This window comes from Merops nubicus, unplaced genomic scaffold (assembly GCF_000691845.1).
Source record: "Merops nubicus isolate BGI_N331 unplaced genomic scaffold, ASM69184v1 scaffold10207, whole genome shotgun sequence".
Lineage (NCBI taxonomy): Eukaryota > Metazoa > Chordata > Aves > Coraciiformes > Meropidae > Merops > Merops nubicus.
In genome coordinates this window covers 14,788-30,708 of record NW_008622324.1, presented here as the reverse complement: position 1 = coordinate 30,708, position 15,921 = coordinate 14,788, and the positions used below count along the sequence as shown (strand labels likewise).

At 42.4% G+C, this 15,921-nt stretch overlaps 1 protein-coding gene across 1 annotated transcript in view; it reads left to right on the top strand.

Moving 5' to 3' along the window:
• LOC103777198 (serine/threonine-protein kinase WNK2-like) overlaps positions 1–15,921 on the top strand; it is a gene marked incomplete at its 3' end in the record, with an annotated part of 50,942 nt that overhangs the window by 28,934 nt on the left and 6,087 nt on the right. Inside the window, exon 2 of the mRNA XM_008944741.1 lies at positions 15,570–15,742. Within this exon, the coding sequence (XP_008942989.1) occupies positions 15,570–15,742 (173 nt within the window). The remainder of the gene's footprint in view (positions 1–15,569; positions 15,743–15,921) is intronic.

Genomic DNA, 15,921 nt, shown 5'->3' with positions numbered 1-15,921 from the left:
ACCCTGGCCCAGGTTGACCAGTGTGGTGGTCGATGCCCCATCTCTGGAAATGTTCCAGGCCAGGTTGGATGGGGCTTTGAACAAGCTGATCTCGTTGAAGATGTCTTTACTGAGTTGTCCTGGTTTGGGGTAGAACAGAACTGGTTCTCTTCAATGATTTAAGTGTTCAGCTAAAGCTCTTCTAATTAATGCGCTGTCTGAAGTCAGCAGTGTGTTTTTGCAGACTGTCAGTTTTTAGCAATGTTAACACTTTTCATGTTTAGAGTTGCTACCAAGGACTGGTGTGCAGACCAAGGTCACTGCTAAGCTTATGTACCGCATGGAGGGGGTCAGAAAGTAAAGCTGCACCTGTGGGGAGGAGCGGACAGGATAAGTGACCCTAGAATTCACCAGTGGGGTATTCCATCCCATATCCATCACACTCAGTAAAAGCTATGTCCCACAAATTCGTGAAGTGTTCCATAAAGTGTCATTTTCACGTAAAAGCTGAAAGATCACAAAGCCCTTCTTCTTCCTTTTGCTTCTTCTTCAGTGGCTGGCATCCGAGGAGGACTCTGTCCATCGTGCCTTTGATTGCCTTTGATCCTGAGCCCTGTGTTCCTGAATGGAGTTCCAGAATCCAGCTCCTGCACCCAGTCACCATCTGCTGCTGGGTCCAGCCTGGGACCTTTCCTGGGGGGTGCCCCCCAGTCTGGGGTGACGGTGATGTATTGTCATCAGGGGGGAGTTGGTCTTGATACTGGTTTTGTATATATTTATATATATTCCATTTTACTATTATTTTTACTATTATGGTTGGTAGTATTAAAGCTGTTTTCTTTTTTTAATTGATAAGCCTACGTCCCTTATTCTCTTTCTTTTTCCCTTTGGGAGGGGGGAAGGGGGGTTAACAGAGAGCATCTGTTACCAATATGGGGGTGGCACTGACCCCAAGCCATGACATCACTGCAGGGGAGTTGGACTAAATGACCTTTTAAAGTCCTTTCCAACCCAAACTATTTTATGACTCTATGATTTTGTTCTTGGAATCTTTCATAAAATTATACAGTGTTTTGTCCTCATCATTTTTGATAAATATTTCTTTCTCTAGCGTCTCTGAATGTCGGATGCTGCTTGTTAAATACAATATATGGAACATTCTTTGCTTCACATTATAAAATCCATACTTCTACATGGCTAGAGATTTTAGCTTATTGAATAACTATGATCAAGGGGTCTGTGCACACTGACACGTTAAGAAAAGTCTATGCACACCAGTTTTGAATCTGCCAGTGCCAGATATGATTTTTGGTTTGGTTGGTGGTTTTTTTTGCTTATTAAACTTTCAAACTTGTCATGGTGGGCTGCAGGAGCTCCCTATCACTAAACATCACTCATATTTGTTTAGATTTGGTGCTGCTGGCTTTGTAGGTTGTGTCTAGCTAGGAGTTGAACTATCTTGTCTGCATTTGATAACTACAATTCAAATTAGGATTTTGGAACCTTAATCAAGTGTGTGTGTCTTATAACTATGACTGTAACATAACTATGGTATAAACTTCAAGTCAGAAAGTACCATTGCAAACATTTAACTGTATCTCCTATGTTCCTAAGAGTTTTTGGATTAAGCTCTCATTATCCCTTACCTTCTCCCAGATAAATTGTGCAGACAGAATTTAGCATGGCCCAGCAGCAGGAAAATACATCAGGCTCTTCTTGCTTCACACTCCTGCTCCAGCCTGGTGTTACTAAACCCCAGGGGAGGTTTTGACTGGATATGAGGAAGAATTTCTTTCCTGCAAGCATGGTGAGGCCTTGGCCCAGGCTGCCTTGGGAGCTGATGGAGTTCCCATCCCTGGAGGGGTTTAGAAAATTGTAGATGTGGCACTTGGAGGTATGGTTTAGTGGTCATGGGAGTGTTGGGTGATGGTTGGACTAGATGATCTTGGGGGTCTTTTCCAACCCTGATGATTCTATGATTCTACTGCTGCCTAGCAGGCCATGCTTGGCCGCCCTGGTCTTGTTTAGGATCATTGCTTAGCAAGGCTGACTCTCCAGCCCCTGATCAGGCTCTGGTCTGTGTTACACAACTGCCTGTTAGCTGTGTGTTGTTGGACTGCTTTGCACCCAGCTTACAGAAGCATCTCAGTCTGTTTGTGACCTGCCATCTTTAGGCTTCAACGCTGTTCTAATTCTTTTCCAAGTGTAAAATTTGTTAGTAACAACAGGCTTTTTTCATGATTCTTTATAAAAGTAGAAATCACTTCATTAGAACAAAACCTAAGACCTGCTGAATTTCTTGAAAATCATCAATGATGTGTATTTTTATATGTGTAACTTATTTTGTGACTGATTGCTTAGCCAATTTTTAACCAGTTTATGTTAATGGGTATTGTCTATTTTTTTTGTTATTATCTCTTAATGTGAAGCAAATGCATTGCAGAAGTCTGAGTTTATTGTGTCAATGCTATTATCTCTATCAACCCAAACATATAATCTCACTGGAAAGTAGCCAAGATCTATTCCCCATGAACCCATGTTGATGTTACCCTTTCATGCTTTGCTGTTCAAGGAATGGGAAATTAAATTTTTAGCTGTTTGTATGTTTTAGATGACAAGCTGGTGTTATTCTTTGAGGCTGGGCTATAGAATGTCAAGCTTTGCAGGAGGGAAGAGAAGGAAAAAGGAAATATTTTGTTGCAAATGTGATGGTTTCAGCTTAACTCTTAACTGTTATGGGAGACTTTGATTAATGTATGCTGGCCAGGATTGCAGTGTTTGCCTTTGAGCATCTGTCTGAGTTTGTCAGATGGTGTTAGGAATGCAAAACAAGTTACAGTTCTTTTCAGCATTTAAAAGGGTTCCCAAGTAAGACATTTCCAAACTAAGATAAGTTACTGTGTAAGTGATCAGGAGCTGGGATACCCCAATCTACAAAGTGTCTCTGTGGTGGTTAAAGGTGTTTTTTCTTTGAAAGCATGCTACAGGGAGTTTCTGTTTCCAGTCTCTGAGTTGTTACATAAGAAAATATGGCCTGTTTGCTCTTTTCCTTTATCTTTGCACTCTATCCTTCCTCATATCTTTTCTTTTGAATCTGATTTCCAGCAGCTTGTCCTTTTTCATGTGCTGTAGAACAAGGCTGGAATGAGAGCAGAGTGGTCTGAGGCTTCTGAGACTTTTGACTCCCCAGATGCAGGAGTTTAAGTTTGGTATTTGCAATAATAACATAGCCCTCTGCAAGGACTTTTTTTTTTTGTTTTTTTCAAAACAGAAAGAGCAAGTCATGTTAAAGAATAATTTTCCTATAGTCTCTTCCACCAAATTCCACCAGAAGGTCCCTAGCAAAACCCAGAAGGAAGCCGGGAGGAGGGAGTCCATGATTCTGCTGGTTATGGTGCTGCTTAGCCATAGATCTCCAGGGTGTACTGAGGAACTTCTTATTGGTTTTTTATGTTCTAGAGATATGAAATGTGGGGACAGAATTGGATGACTAGGTGTAGGTAGCTCAGCAGGCTACAATGTAAGAACTGGAAAAGTTTCTCTCCAGGATCCATTAATCCATTGGAGTTTGAATTAAGGTCTGTGTAAATACTGGTCACTTCACAGAACGTTAAGGGTTGGAAGGGGCTTTGAAAGATCATCTAGTCCAACCCCTTGCCAGAGTAGGATCACCTAGAGCAGGCCACACAGGAATGCATCCAGGTGGGTTTTAAATGCCTCCAGAGAAGGAGACTCCAAAGCTCTTCTGGGCAGCCTGCTCCAGGCTGTCACCCTCGCCATGAAAAAGTTTTTCCTTACACTTCTGCAAAACCTCTTAGGTTTCAGCATGTACCCATTGCCCCTTGTCCTATCCTTGAACATCACAGAGAAGAGCCTGGCTCCATCCTCCTGACACTCGCCCTTTACATATTTATAAATATTAATGAGGTCACCCCTCAGTCTCCTCCAAGCTAAAGAGCTCCCTCAGCCTCTCATCATAAAGGAGATGCTTCACTCCCTTAATCATCTCTGTGGCTCTGCGCTGGAGTCTTTCAAGCAGTTCCCTGTCCTTGAGCTGAGGGACCTAGAACTGAACACAATATTCCAAATGTGGTCTCACCAGGGCAGAGTAGAGGGGGAGGATAACCTCTATTGACCTACTAACCACACCCCTTCTTATACACCCCAGGATGCCATTGGCCTTCTTGGCCATGAGGGCACATTGCTGTCTCATGGTCATCCTGGCTGTCCACCAGGACCTCCACCAGCTCCCTTTCCCCTAGGCTACTCTCTAACAAGTCAGTCCCAAACCTATACTGGCCCATGGGATTATTCTTTCCCAGATGCAAGACTCTACCCTTGCCCTTGTCGTATTTCATTAGATTTCTTCCTGCCCAACTCTCCAGCATGTTTAGGTCTCGCTGAATGGCAGCACAGCTTTCTGGTGTGTCAGCCACTCCTCCCAGTTTAGTATCATCAGCAAACTTGCTGACAGTGCGTTCTGTTCCCTCATCAAGGTCATTGGAGAATATATTGTATAGTAGTGGCCTGAGTACTGACCCCTGAGGGACTCTGCTAGATACAGGAATCCAACTAGACTCTGCCCCATTGATCACAACTCTCTGATGTCCTTCCTTCAGCCAGTTCACAATCCACCTCAGGGTCATCCAGACCACACTTTCTCAGTTTAGCTGTGAGGATGCTGTGGGAGATGGTATCAAATGCTTTACTGAAACCAAGATAAAGCACATTCACTGTACTACCATCATCTATCCACCTGGTGATTTCTTCATATAAGGCTATCAGGTTGGTCAAACATGACTTCCCCTTGGTAAAACCATGTTGACTGCTCCTAATGACCTTCTTGTCCTTGTTATGCCTAGAGACAGCACCAAGGATAATTTGTTCCATCACCTTTCCAGGAATGGAGATGAGGCTGACCAGTCTGTAGTTACCTGGGCCATAGAATCATAGAATGTCTGGGCTGGAAGGGACCTCCAAAGGTCATCTAGTCCAACCCCACTGCCATAAGCAGGGACATCTCCAACTAGATCAAGCTACTCAGAGCCTCAGCAAGCCTGATCTTGAATGTCCCCAGGGATGGGGCCTCCACCACCTGTCTGGGCAACCTATTCCAGTGGTCTGTCACCGTCATATTAAAGAACTTCCTCAGAATATTATGAGATGCTGAATTTATTGAAGGCTGCATGGGCAAGTTTTCCATGCTTGGTTTCTACACCGAGCAGCTCTTTTCTAGGAAGAAAATAAAATATGTCTAGCTAAATAAAAGCTGCAAGCATTGAGATGATAAAGGAGACCAAAGCAGCAAGATTTTCTACCACACAGAGCTCAGGGTGGCTACTCCAGCCCTGTCCAACAAGACTGAGGGGACCTCCTGATGTTCTTGGTGCTATCCTGGACTCATCTGCACTTTGCTGCTGTGTTTTAATGTCTTCAAGGTATTGAAAGTATTATGCTGCATTGGATGGACAGGAACAAGTGAGAAATGGCTCTTAACTCTGCTTTTATGTGACATGAGGTGGGCTTTGTGAGGAGTGATTAAATTAAGGGCATATTCATTGATGTGTAAGAACTGTGATTTGAAGAACTCTGAAAATATCTGTCTCTACAGCTTCCTGTTAAACGGTTGTTAGTCCAGCTGTCTGATTCACTGGGGAGTCTTGAGGTGTTTTCTGGGTTGGTGGTTTTGGGTTGGTTTTTTTCTTGTTTTTGTTTTAAAGTAATTTGAAATTTTTTAAGGTAGTTTCCTAAAATGTCTAAAGTCTGTAGTTAGAGACTACAGTTAGAGTTAAGTCTGAAGGCCTGTTCAGGATTAGTAAAGCTGCCTAACCTGTGGTTGACTGGTAAATCCAACACAATTTAAGGGCTTAATTTTGGAGGCAGAAAATATATGATCTGACTTGAATGATCTCCATTACAAAAGTGCCAGTGTATATCCCGTTACTGCGTTTCTGCTTAAATAGAAGTTCCAAAGGGAATGGTTTGTTTTAAGCAACTTTTCTAAATTAACGTATTTCAGGAATGATAACTAATGTGAAGTGAAAATATTTAAAAGTCATCATGTCAATGTCACATTTATGTTCTTCCATTTATAAGATGTCAGCAGATAGAAATGAATCTGGTTTAGCCAGTGCTCAACTTCGCTACTACTGCAAAGAAAATTTTAATAATTCACATAGTATTTTACTGAAACTGTAAAGCTATGTGAAGGTTTCCTGTTGGGTCTTAGCAGATACATCATTCTGACAGATTTTACCATTCCCAACACCTGTGACAATGGAAGATACATGTTATGCAGCTGCACATAGGTTGCAGTGAAACTGTTCTGTTATTTCTGAATGTTTGTGTCTAACTGAACATCCTGTTTTCTGGTGGAAAAGGACCTGGAGGTTCTGGTTGACAGCCATCTGAATATGAGCCAGCAGCGTGCCCAGGTGGCCATGCAGGCCACCAGCATCCTGGCTTGTATCAGCAATAGTGTGACCAGGAGTACTAGGACAGGGTCATCCCCCTGTATTGGGTACTGATGAGGCCACACTTTGAATGGTGGCTACAGTTTTGGGCTCCTCACTCAAAGATGGATACTGAGGTGCTGGAGTGTGACCAGAGAAGGACCATGAAGGTGGTGCAAGGTCTAGAGCACAAGTCTTGTGAGGAACGGCTGAGGGAATTGGGGTTGTTTAGCCTGGAGAAAAGGAGGCTCAGGGGAGACCTTCTCACCCTCTACAACTCCCTGCAAGGAGGCTGTAGTGAGGTGGAGGTTGGCCTCTTCTCCCAGATAGCAAGCAGTAGAACAAGAGGAAATGGCCTCAAGTTGTGCTAGGGGAAGTTTAGATTAGATACTGAAAAATTTCTTCCCCAAAAGGGTTGTCCAGGCCTGTCCCAGGCTGCCCAGGGCAGTGGTGGAGTCCCCATCCCTGGAGGGGTTTCCAGTCTGTGGAGATGTGGTGCTGAGGGACATGGGTTGGTGGGGACCTGGCAGTGCTGCGTTAATGGCTCGACTTGATGATCTTGAAGGTCTCTTCCAATCACAAAATTCTCTACCTAGGGTTACTGGTGGATTATACTTAATTTACAGGTAAGAATATTTCACTTTAACTGTGTAAGCATAACTGAAGTATGGAATTGCTACGTTATAGCAGGGTGGGAAGTAGGAGCAATAATGGGATGAAAATGGAGTTTCCCTATTAGAAAGGTAGGATTGAATGCTATGCGAGACACACTCAGATTGATTTTGCTGGGTCAAAGCTGAACAGAACTTGCGTTATTCTGCTAATTCTTTGTGCTGGGTTAATTTTGACTGGCAAAGTTTATTGGCCAAATTAGCATTAACATTTATGTGCTGCATGGTAACATGGGATAAACAGCAACAGTTCACCTTGGAAGGCTGAAAGAGGTGGTAGTGCTCCTCTGGCTGTGTCTTGCTGGTAGGCAAGGAATGGCATCCCCTCTTTTTTAGGAAAGACAACACTTCCACCTAGCAAGCACACAGCAGAGGGAAACTGAAGGGGATTTCATACTTGTAAAATAAGTTAATTTGAAAATTGCCTTAGAGTAAGGAGAGAAGCTGAAAGAAGAAAAAAAATGCATGGCTTCTCTCTGCATGGAAGTGCCCTGCTGTTGACCTGATCCAGAGAAAGGTTTTATCTGTTATAATAAGCCATGTTGTCCTGGGAAACACCAGCCCTCTAAGGGCCACAGCAGCTCCTCTCTTCACACAATTTTCATCTCTTTGAAGATGATTTTGAGGCAGCAGCACTGAAATGTCTCCACTACTGCTGTGGCCCAGGCCAGGAAGACTGAGCCTCCAAGGGCTGGCTGGAGCCACATCCTCCTCTGCCTGACTGCTGACGAGTCCAGCACCAAACCAAGGACAATTCATAACCACAGTGGTTAAAATTGCAAAGACATCAGCCGTTGTACTTGGAGGTATTTGCTGCTTCTTTCTGAAGCCTACAACTCATGCTCTTCCAAAACCCCTTAGAAATGAAGGCAGAAGTAGTGGCCGGCTGCAGGTGAGAAATGGGACCAGGATCACAGGCACATCAGCATTTGGCTTTATCTGTTCAAGACATTGTCTCATACTGTTAGACATTTGATGTGCCCAAATACTGTATTTATGGATGACGTAACGCAGGTGAAGCAAAATGCTTTTTAAAAACAGCACAAACTGTTGCATAAACTTTAAGGAAAGCTACGTTCAAAAGTGAATTGCAGAAAATACCAAGATACCAAATTCTCATGACAAGTATAAATTTTTTTTGTGTGTATGTTTTTTTTTATTCTTTCTGTGTGAGCAGAGATGACCCGGAATCATGGGGTTTGTCCAGCTTTTCTCACACCTTGATTTCACAGTTTCCTTTGAAAAATTAATTTTGTGAGGCAAGCCTGAACTGTTTCTGGTGTTTCATCTAAAATTACAAGCTTATGTGAAACCCGTGAAGCACTGGTAATTAAGAGAGTTAATGGGGTGTTACCTGCAATTAACCCAATTTCTTGTGACAAGAACTTTTTTGTTTAACCATAGGTTATCATAGTGCAGTTGTGTGAGGAGGTTTTCTCTGAAAAACATAGGCTCTGCCTATGGTGTTTGGTTTCTTAGGTGTTCTCATGGCTCTTGAATTGAGATTTGTGATTTGAGACTTGATTCCCCTTCCTCTTGCATCTTGCAGGAGATTTTTTTTTTTTTAAGTTCTGACATTCAGCAGAAGACGTGGATCTTGTTGTTCTTATGACTTTGACATGACCCTTAACAATTTAGAAAGTAGCAAGCTGTACTTGCATCCACCAAAAAACAAAGCTCAGCCTTTTTCACAGTGCCAAATTTAGCCATAAAGATCTGAATTCAGCCCCTTATTTTCTGTAAATTTCTAGCAATGACTTGGGCAAATAAAGAAATCTTTCTCACCCTGTTCTGTAGCTCCTGTTTGTTCAATTGTGAGCATCCTTGGGAGCAAGATCTGCTTTGTGTGTATTTGGAAAATGAGTTACCTCTGGGAAACTTCACTAGTACAGCTCACAAATAGAAGGCTGTAACTTCACTGAGGGTGACTTAGTGAAGAAGAATGTTGGCTGAATGCTGATATGTAATGAAGCTGTAAAATTTTTTCCTTGTTTGCAAGTTGTCTAAAGGTATCTGCTCTTTGTTCACAGAAAGGGGATTTTCTCATTTAGGATCACTTTAAATAATATGTGCTTATAATTGAAAGTACAGGGTGTGGGAATAAAAGGTGCTATTAAAAAATGTACAGCATAGGCATAATAATAATAGAGGCATAGAGCTGGTACATGAGCGCAGCTACTTCAGTAATATCTTGAGCTCCTCACAGTCTCAACCGCTGCATGTCTGAGCTTGCTTTTGCTCCCAGTTATGTCATGGGGAGAAATCCGAGATTCCCCTGATAGTGGATTAGACATGTCGTGATGTGAAATGTGAAAGGTGAATGCACTAAAAGATAATTGTTTTCATTGCTTTCTTCTAAAATATGTTAATGTTCATCTTTATTTCTAAAGGCATTCGAATTTTTAAAATTTTAAAACTTCTGAAAAATTGTGATGTTTCCCTGAAAGGGCAGCACTGGCAATACAGAATTAAGTGATTAATAGTCATATGCAGATAGCAGCTAAGACATCTGAAGCTTACTGTCAGAGCAGAGCAAGTTCTTGGCTTACACTGCAAGAAGTCTGGGAAGTCTGCTGCCTATTCCCACCAAGCTGGGTATCTCATTATCAAACTCATGACTTTAGAGGAGACCAGAACTGCGCTTGCTCCTTGAATCCACAATAAACCCATAGACAGGTACATAGGAGAAAGCTGTCAGTGAATCCCAGTGCTGATTTCATAACATAGGTGATCTCTCATTAGAAGAGTTATTGCAGTATGTGATTGAATGTACAGATTTGGCATGCGGATGTGACAATGTAATGATCTGAACAGATGTTCATTTGGCTGATTTAAATATTTGATTTCTGCTGCTCTGTCAGAAATGCCTCTTCAGTTTCTTTTTTGTTCATGACTAATACGGGTAAGGGGTATTATAGCTTCTGCATGACAGAGGTGAGCCCTTCCCTCCTTTTGAGTTTATCCTCTTAGGCAAAATAAAATAACCATTAAGATGTAAATACAGCTGTGTGAGTTTAAGCGTTTAACAAACCCCATCCCCAGTATTTATAGGTTAGCTGGACACAGAAGTAGTACTGCTTAGGCCAAGAAGTCTAGGTAAGATAACCAAGCTGTAGCCAGGGAAGGAGATATGCTTGTACAAATGTGTGGTCAGGAGAGGAGAGGGCTTTCGGATGTCCTTAGCAAGGCTGTAATGCACCAAGTGGACAGCTTGAACCTGTCAAGGCTGGGGAGGGTGGGATCTCTCAAAATAGCCAAGGGTCTTTTCTGGGTGAGACAGGAGAAATTTGGTTGGCTGAAACCAGCACTACTGTGGCCCAGGCTTGATCACTAGCAAGTGTGAGTTTATTCTTAAGTCATTGACACTTATAAGGTGTTTAAAGTTGTTTCATTTTTGTTAATGTTACTGAAAATTGAAGGCTTTAAAAGAAGTAACTTGAAGAAACACAGTGAAACTGCGAAGCAGCGTGACTTTCTAGTTTGGTAACAGCTGTGCTTCAAATGCTGCTCTTACAGGCTTATAGGCATTGCTATGTAAAAGTAAATTTTTGTGTGATGTTCTTTTTGTTTCTTTCTTTTGATCCACTTTCCTCATGGGGTGAGGATGTTTATTCCTAAATGTGTTAACCCCTCACAAGAAAGGGGGCAAGAAACTTGACCTCAGTTGGTTAGTCTTTCTTAGAAATCTTCTAAGGACTCAAGTGAAAGCCAGTTTCTTGCTTTTATAACTTTCAAAGTCTTAGTCAGAGCCCATATGTTACAACCTGGAGGAAATGATGCTTGGGGATGACTAACAGAACATGTTCCTGCTGTTAATTTGGGTGTCATTCCAGAAATTAAATTCGTAAGCTTTCCCTTTCATTTTGTTAACACATTTACTTACTAATTCTAGTCTTTGCTGTTGTTCCCCACTAAGGAACTTAATGAAGGGATAACTTTTATATTAACAAAGAGAGGTACTTGTTCACCCTGCCTTTGAGGAGCAGGGAGAAGCAGAGAGCATACATGTGTTACAGTAGTAGAAATATGATTTACAGATAGGAAATTCACTTTGATGTAGCTTCCTGCTGCAAACATTGTTTTATTCTGGTCTCTCTGAATGGGTGTGCAATTTACCAAGAATAAGGCTATAAAATATTAATTGGGAATTATTTCTTCCTTCCTAAAAGGAAGCAAATAGCTTTCAGTGGTTTCACACATGAAGCTGACCATGCAGTTGTAATCTAATTTTTAACAGGAAAGCTAGGAAAATTAATGAAGAAAAGGTAGCTTACAATTTATAGCCTTTTCTTGCCACTTGTTTAATATGTCTGTTAGATTGCCCTTCATAGTGGAGGATACACTGTATAACCTCAACCCAGTTAATGCTTCTTGATCTGTATGAGAGGTGAAATCCTGGAGCCAGGGGCAGCCCAGCAGTATGTGTGCCTGGCAGCGCTGTGCCCGAGATGCACCGGCAGCCCTCGCTGTTGTGGTTTCTTCTGCAGGACCACTCTGTAAGCACTTCACCACAGTAGTCCAGAGTAGCTGTAATAATCAGATATCGAATTCTCAGCGTAGGGTTGGGGCAGCCACCCACGGAGCAGCATGGCTGCGCTGGGGAATGCCTCTTTAGACCTGCCCACCTGGGTAGGCTGCATGGCAGCGGAGGCAGTCTCCTGTCTGCTCATGTGGTTTGTATGACTCGGTGCTTTTGTTGCTGCTGGGCATGACTTCGAGGTATGGCATCACAGGAAAATAACAGGCAGTTGATGAGTTTGTGTGGTGTGTGTATTTGCAAACCTGACAGAACGAAAGCTCTGAGGGTGAGAGAGCTCCATCCTGGATCCACTCTCTCTAGCTGTGCCGCCAACAAAGTCTGTACTGAAGCCTTTTAAGCTGACTATTCTTCACAGTTTATTAAGATGGAGGAACAAGTTAAATTCACAGATTCTTTCCTAGGAGTAACGTGAAGTGAGCAGCTGTCCTCCTTCTTGCTTAGTTCCGATTAACTTCTATTTGTATGGAAAAGTTGAACCAGCTCACTGTGATTGCTGTGGACTTTTGAAGGTTGGAAGTTTATTTTAGAAACCTTGGTGCTAAGTAGTAGGCTTAAGAAGCTTTCAATTATTTGAAATGGAGTTACAGTGTCACCTCCTGAGACGGCACTTTGTGTCCCAGTGTATCTCCCTGATCACACCAAGAAGAACATTTTCCAAATTTCAAGTCTTGTATCTTGAGGAAGCTTGGAATGGTGCAGCCTCAACAATGAGCTTGTTTGTCAACTCGGCGTTATGGTGCTGTTGTGCTCGTGAAGCTACGGCTAAGAAGGGCCATCATGCATGACTCTGAAAGGGTCCTACAAGAAAGTGGGGCAGGGACTATTCACAAGGGTTTGGAGTGACAGGACAAGGGGTAATGGCTTTAAGCTAGAAAAGGGGAGATTTAGGTTAGACGTTAGGAAAAAGTTCTTTGATATGAGGGTGACAGACCACTGGAACAGGCTGCCCAGAGAGGTGGTAGAGGCCCCATCCCTGGGGACATTCAAGATCAGGCTTGATGAGGCTCTGAGTAGCTTGATCTAGTTGGAGATGTCCCTGCTTATGGCAGGGGGGTTGGACTAGATGACCTTTGGAGGTCCCTTCCAACCCATTATATGATTGAACTTGGCATTCCTTGTTTACAGCATCGTAGAGCTGAACATCTGCTGCTGCAGGTGGCATGGTGGTTGATGACTCCTTGGGTGAACCTGGAAACTTGCTTCATTCCCCTAAATTTTGATAAATTTGGGTTATTCAAAGTGAGGCCCTAAATCCAGTCAAGTGGATTAGACTTCTTTGGCATGGCTTTTCCAAAGAATCCTTGCACACACCGTAAGGATGTTTTCCCTTGTGTAGATGACATGATGGGGAATACATGTCTGTGACCCTAATGAAGGTTTCTGGGATTTGGATTAAACCCTGAGGGAGTCATACTGTTAAAAGGGCGGTTTTGCTGCTTTGGAGTAGGAAACAGTTCAACTGGTTAAGCCCTTTCAGAAACAACTTACGCTTTGGCCAGCAACTCACATGCCAGGTTCAGCCTGGTGGGATTTAGGGAACGTTGTCTGAGCTCTTACAGTGCTGGAGACCCCTCCCATAATGGGGAATAAAGCATGCAAGGGTGGCTCCTTTGCTCCAAGCCCTGCCTGTACCTCTTCTCTGACTTTGCCTCTGAAGTGTTAGTACTGGACTCAGGCTTTCTTCTGAGAAAGCTGTCATTCTGATGGAAAAAAAAAAATCAAGAATCTTTTTACTGTAGTTACAGATAAAACACATATTTATCTTCCAGAATTACTTTGTTGCAGTTGCCTAGCTTGCCATCTTAGTGCTTTGAATTCAGACAGCTACTGAAATGTTCCACTGCTCATATGTAGAATATCCAGAATATCATTGCAGTGTCTGAAGGATATTTTTAGAAGTAACTGCTAAAGTAGCAGTGGAAAATTTCTCGCAGTGCTCAGAAATCTGGAAATGAGAGTCAAGGGGTACAGTATTACTTTTTTTTTTTATAATTAGTTTTTTTAAAAAATGCTGGATCTATGTCACCACCTTTTCCTTTCTCTGCTAGCCCACGCTCTGCTCTTCCTGTCTCACACAAGGACTTGGTCTTTTTCATCCTTAATAGCAGTGTATCTGATTTAGTCTGCAGGGTTTAAATTAAGAGGACACTCAGCAGTAGGGGAAGAAGTGATGGATTTGAAAGCAATTCTCAGGCTTTTCTGTTCTGACTCATTAGCCTGCTTTTTTTTTTTTTTTTTTTTTTTTTTTAACTTAATAAAAACACAATTGCTACAGAGCAGCAGAAATACTGCCTTGAAATACTTTTGGCTGTTGGTGTTTGGGGTGCCACTGGCCACAGGGTGCTCCTGGCTGCCCCTGGAGATCGGGGCTTTGGTCCCCATCTGAACCAGCCCTGACAGCTGCTGTTGCTTGGGGCAACTCTATCTCTGATGCTGCTCCATAAAACATTGAGAAAATTAGATCTCCTCAGCAGCCAGTGTAAAATGGAAATGTTCCCCCCCACGCACACTGACTGCTGGGGAAGCAGGTTTTTTGTCTTGCAAGAAGAGGCAAAGCATCATTGTTTCAACTTGGGTTTTCTCTTGTGAAGTCTCTGTGTAAAGCTGACTTGTTTGTAGCCATGGAAATTCTCACTCCTGTATCGAGTTCTTTGTGATCACGGATGAGGGCAAGCTATCAAAATGGCAGTAGCCTGATCCATCTGCATCTTGGCTACAACCCATATGGGTGCTGATTTAATTCACTGCATATATGCTCTTGTAAACATTTCAAAGTGAACCAAGAAAAGGAAAATGTCTGAAATTAAAATATGAACTAATGAATCTCAGTGATTTGAGATTGTTTGCTTCTGTAAGTAAGAACAATTACACGATTGTGCCTATTAAAGAATGAAAAAAGCTTCATTTCTAGGGCAGTGGAGGGAAGTGGTCCCAGCCCAACCAAGCGTTCAGGGGAGACAAACCAGATGGCAATGGTGTAGTCTTTGGTGAAATTCCCATTTTTCTCTTTCACATCATCCAAAGAGGCTAAAGTGTGCATCTGAGCTTCTTGTTGAAGGTGTCTCCATGTTGCTAATGAGGTCCAGGCAGCCCAATAGGCTTCTGCTGACTGTGGGGAGGAAGAGATGCGTGTTTCTTGCAGGGTAACTTCACAGCCTGGAGTTGATGGTAAATGCTCCTAAACATCTCTAGGAAAAATGGAGTAGTAGAACGTGACATTCCTCACATTTATAATCTAAAAGAATATTTCTATGCAGCTGATGTGCAGCCTGCAGAAAAGGCTGAAGAACAGCTATAGATCCTGCCTTTGGCAACTTTAAAGAAAAGTCTGTAAAATCAGGCAGAACAGCAAACAGAAAAAAAATGGTGTTTGTTTTTTTTGGTGGGGCGTATCATTTTAACTTTTCCTTAGAGAAATGGGATAAGCTGTACAGCCCAGTGTGGTTACTGGGGACCTCAGCTGGTGGTCACTGCCATAACCTCCCAGGAGCAGCTGTGGAAGGTGGTGAGCCATCGCAGCTGTAAAAGACAGCTTAGCTGGGAGGACATTCAGACCTGGAAATGAAATCCTCTGTGTGTTAATCTGTCAGGTAATGAGCCTCACAAAACCAAAACAAGAAGCAAATAGCTGTGTGTTGATCCATGAAGCCATGGGTGTGTTTATGTTGCCTGAAATATTAATGTTGTCATGTAGCAGAGAGGAGCACAGACACCTCTTTGTTCGAAGGCGAGTCTTTGTCTTCCTGACACTGGATTTAAGGCGAGTGCCCAGTTCATGCACACTGCTCATCTCTTACATAAAAGATTTTGTAATTGCTCTTGATACAAGCATAAAACCAGTCTAAAATTCTGGATACCCCATCAATGAAGTGCCTTTATTTTATTTTTGTCTGTTCACTGGTAATAATGTCTTATTTTGGATTATAGGACAGAAAACTCACAAAAGTAGAGAGGCAGAGATTTAAAGAGGAAGCAGAGATGTTGAAAGGTCTACAGCATCCAAACATTGTGAGATTTTATGACTTCTGGGAATCCTGTGTAAAAGGCAAAAGATGCATCGTGCTGGTTACTGAATTGATGACCTCTGGAACACTAAAGACGTAAGTACTGCACTCCTAGTGAGGAGGCTAAGAATAGCGATGGAAATTTTTAGAAAAATCCTACTTTCATATTCTGAAAAAAGGCATTGACAGATAAAAGAAAAAAAAAATAGAACTATTCTCTTGTGTCTGTCATTTGTCCCTGTGTTTAAACTGCATTGATTTGACAGGAAGAATTT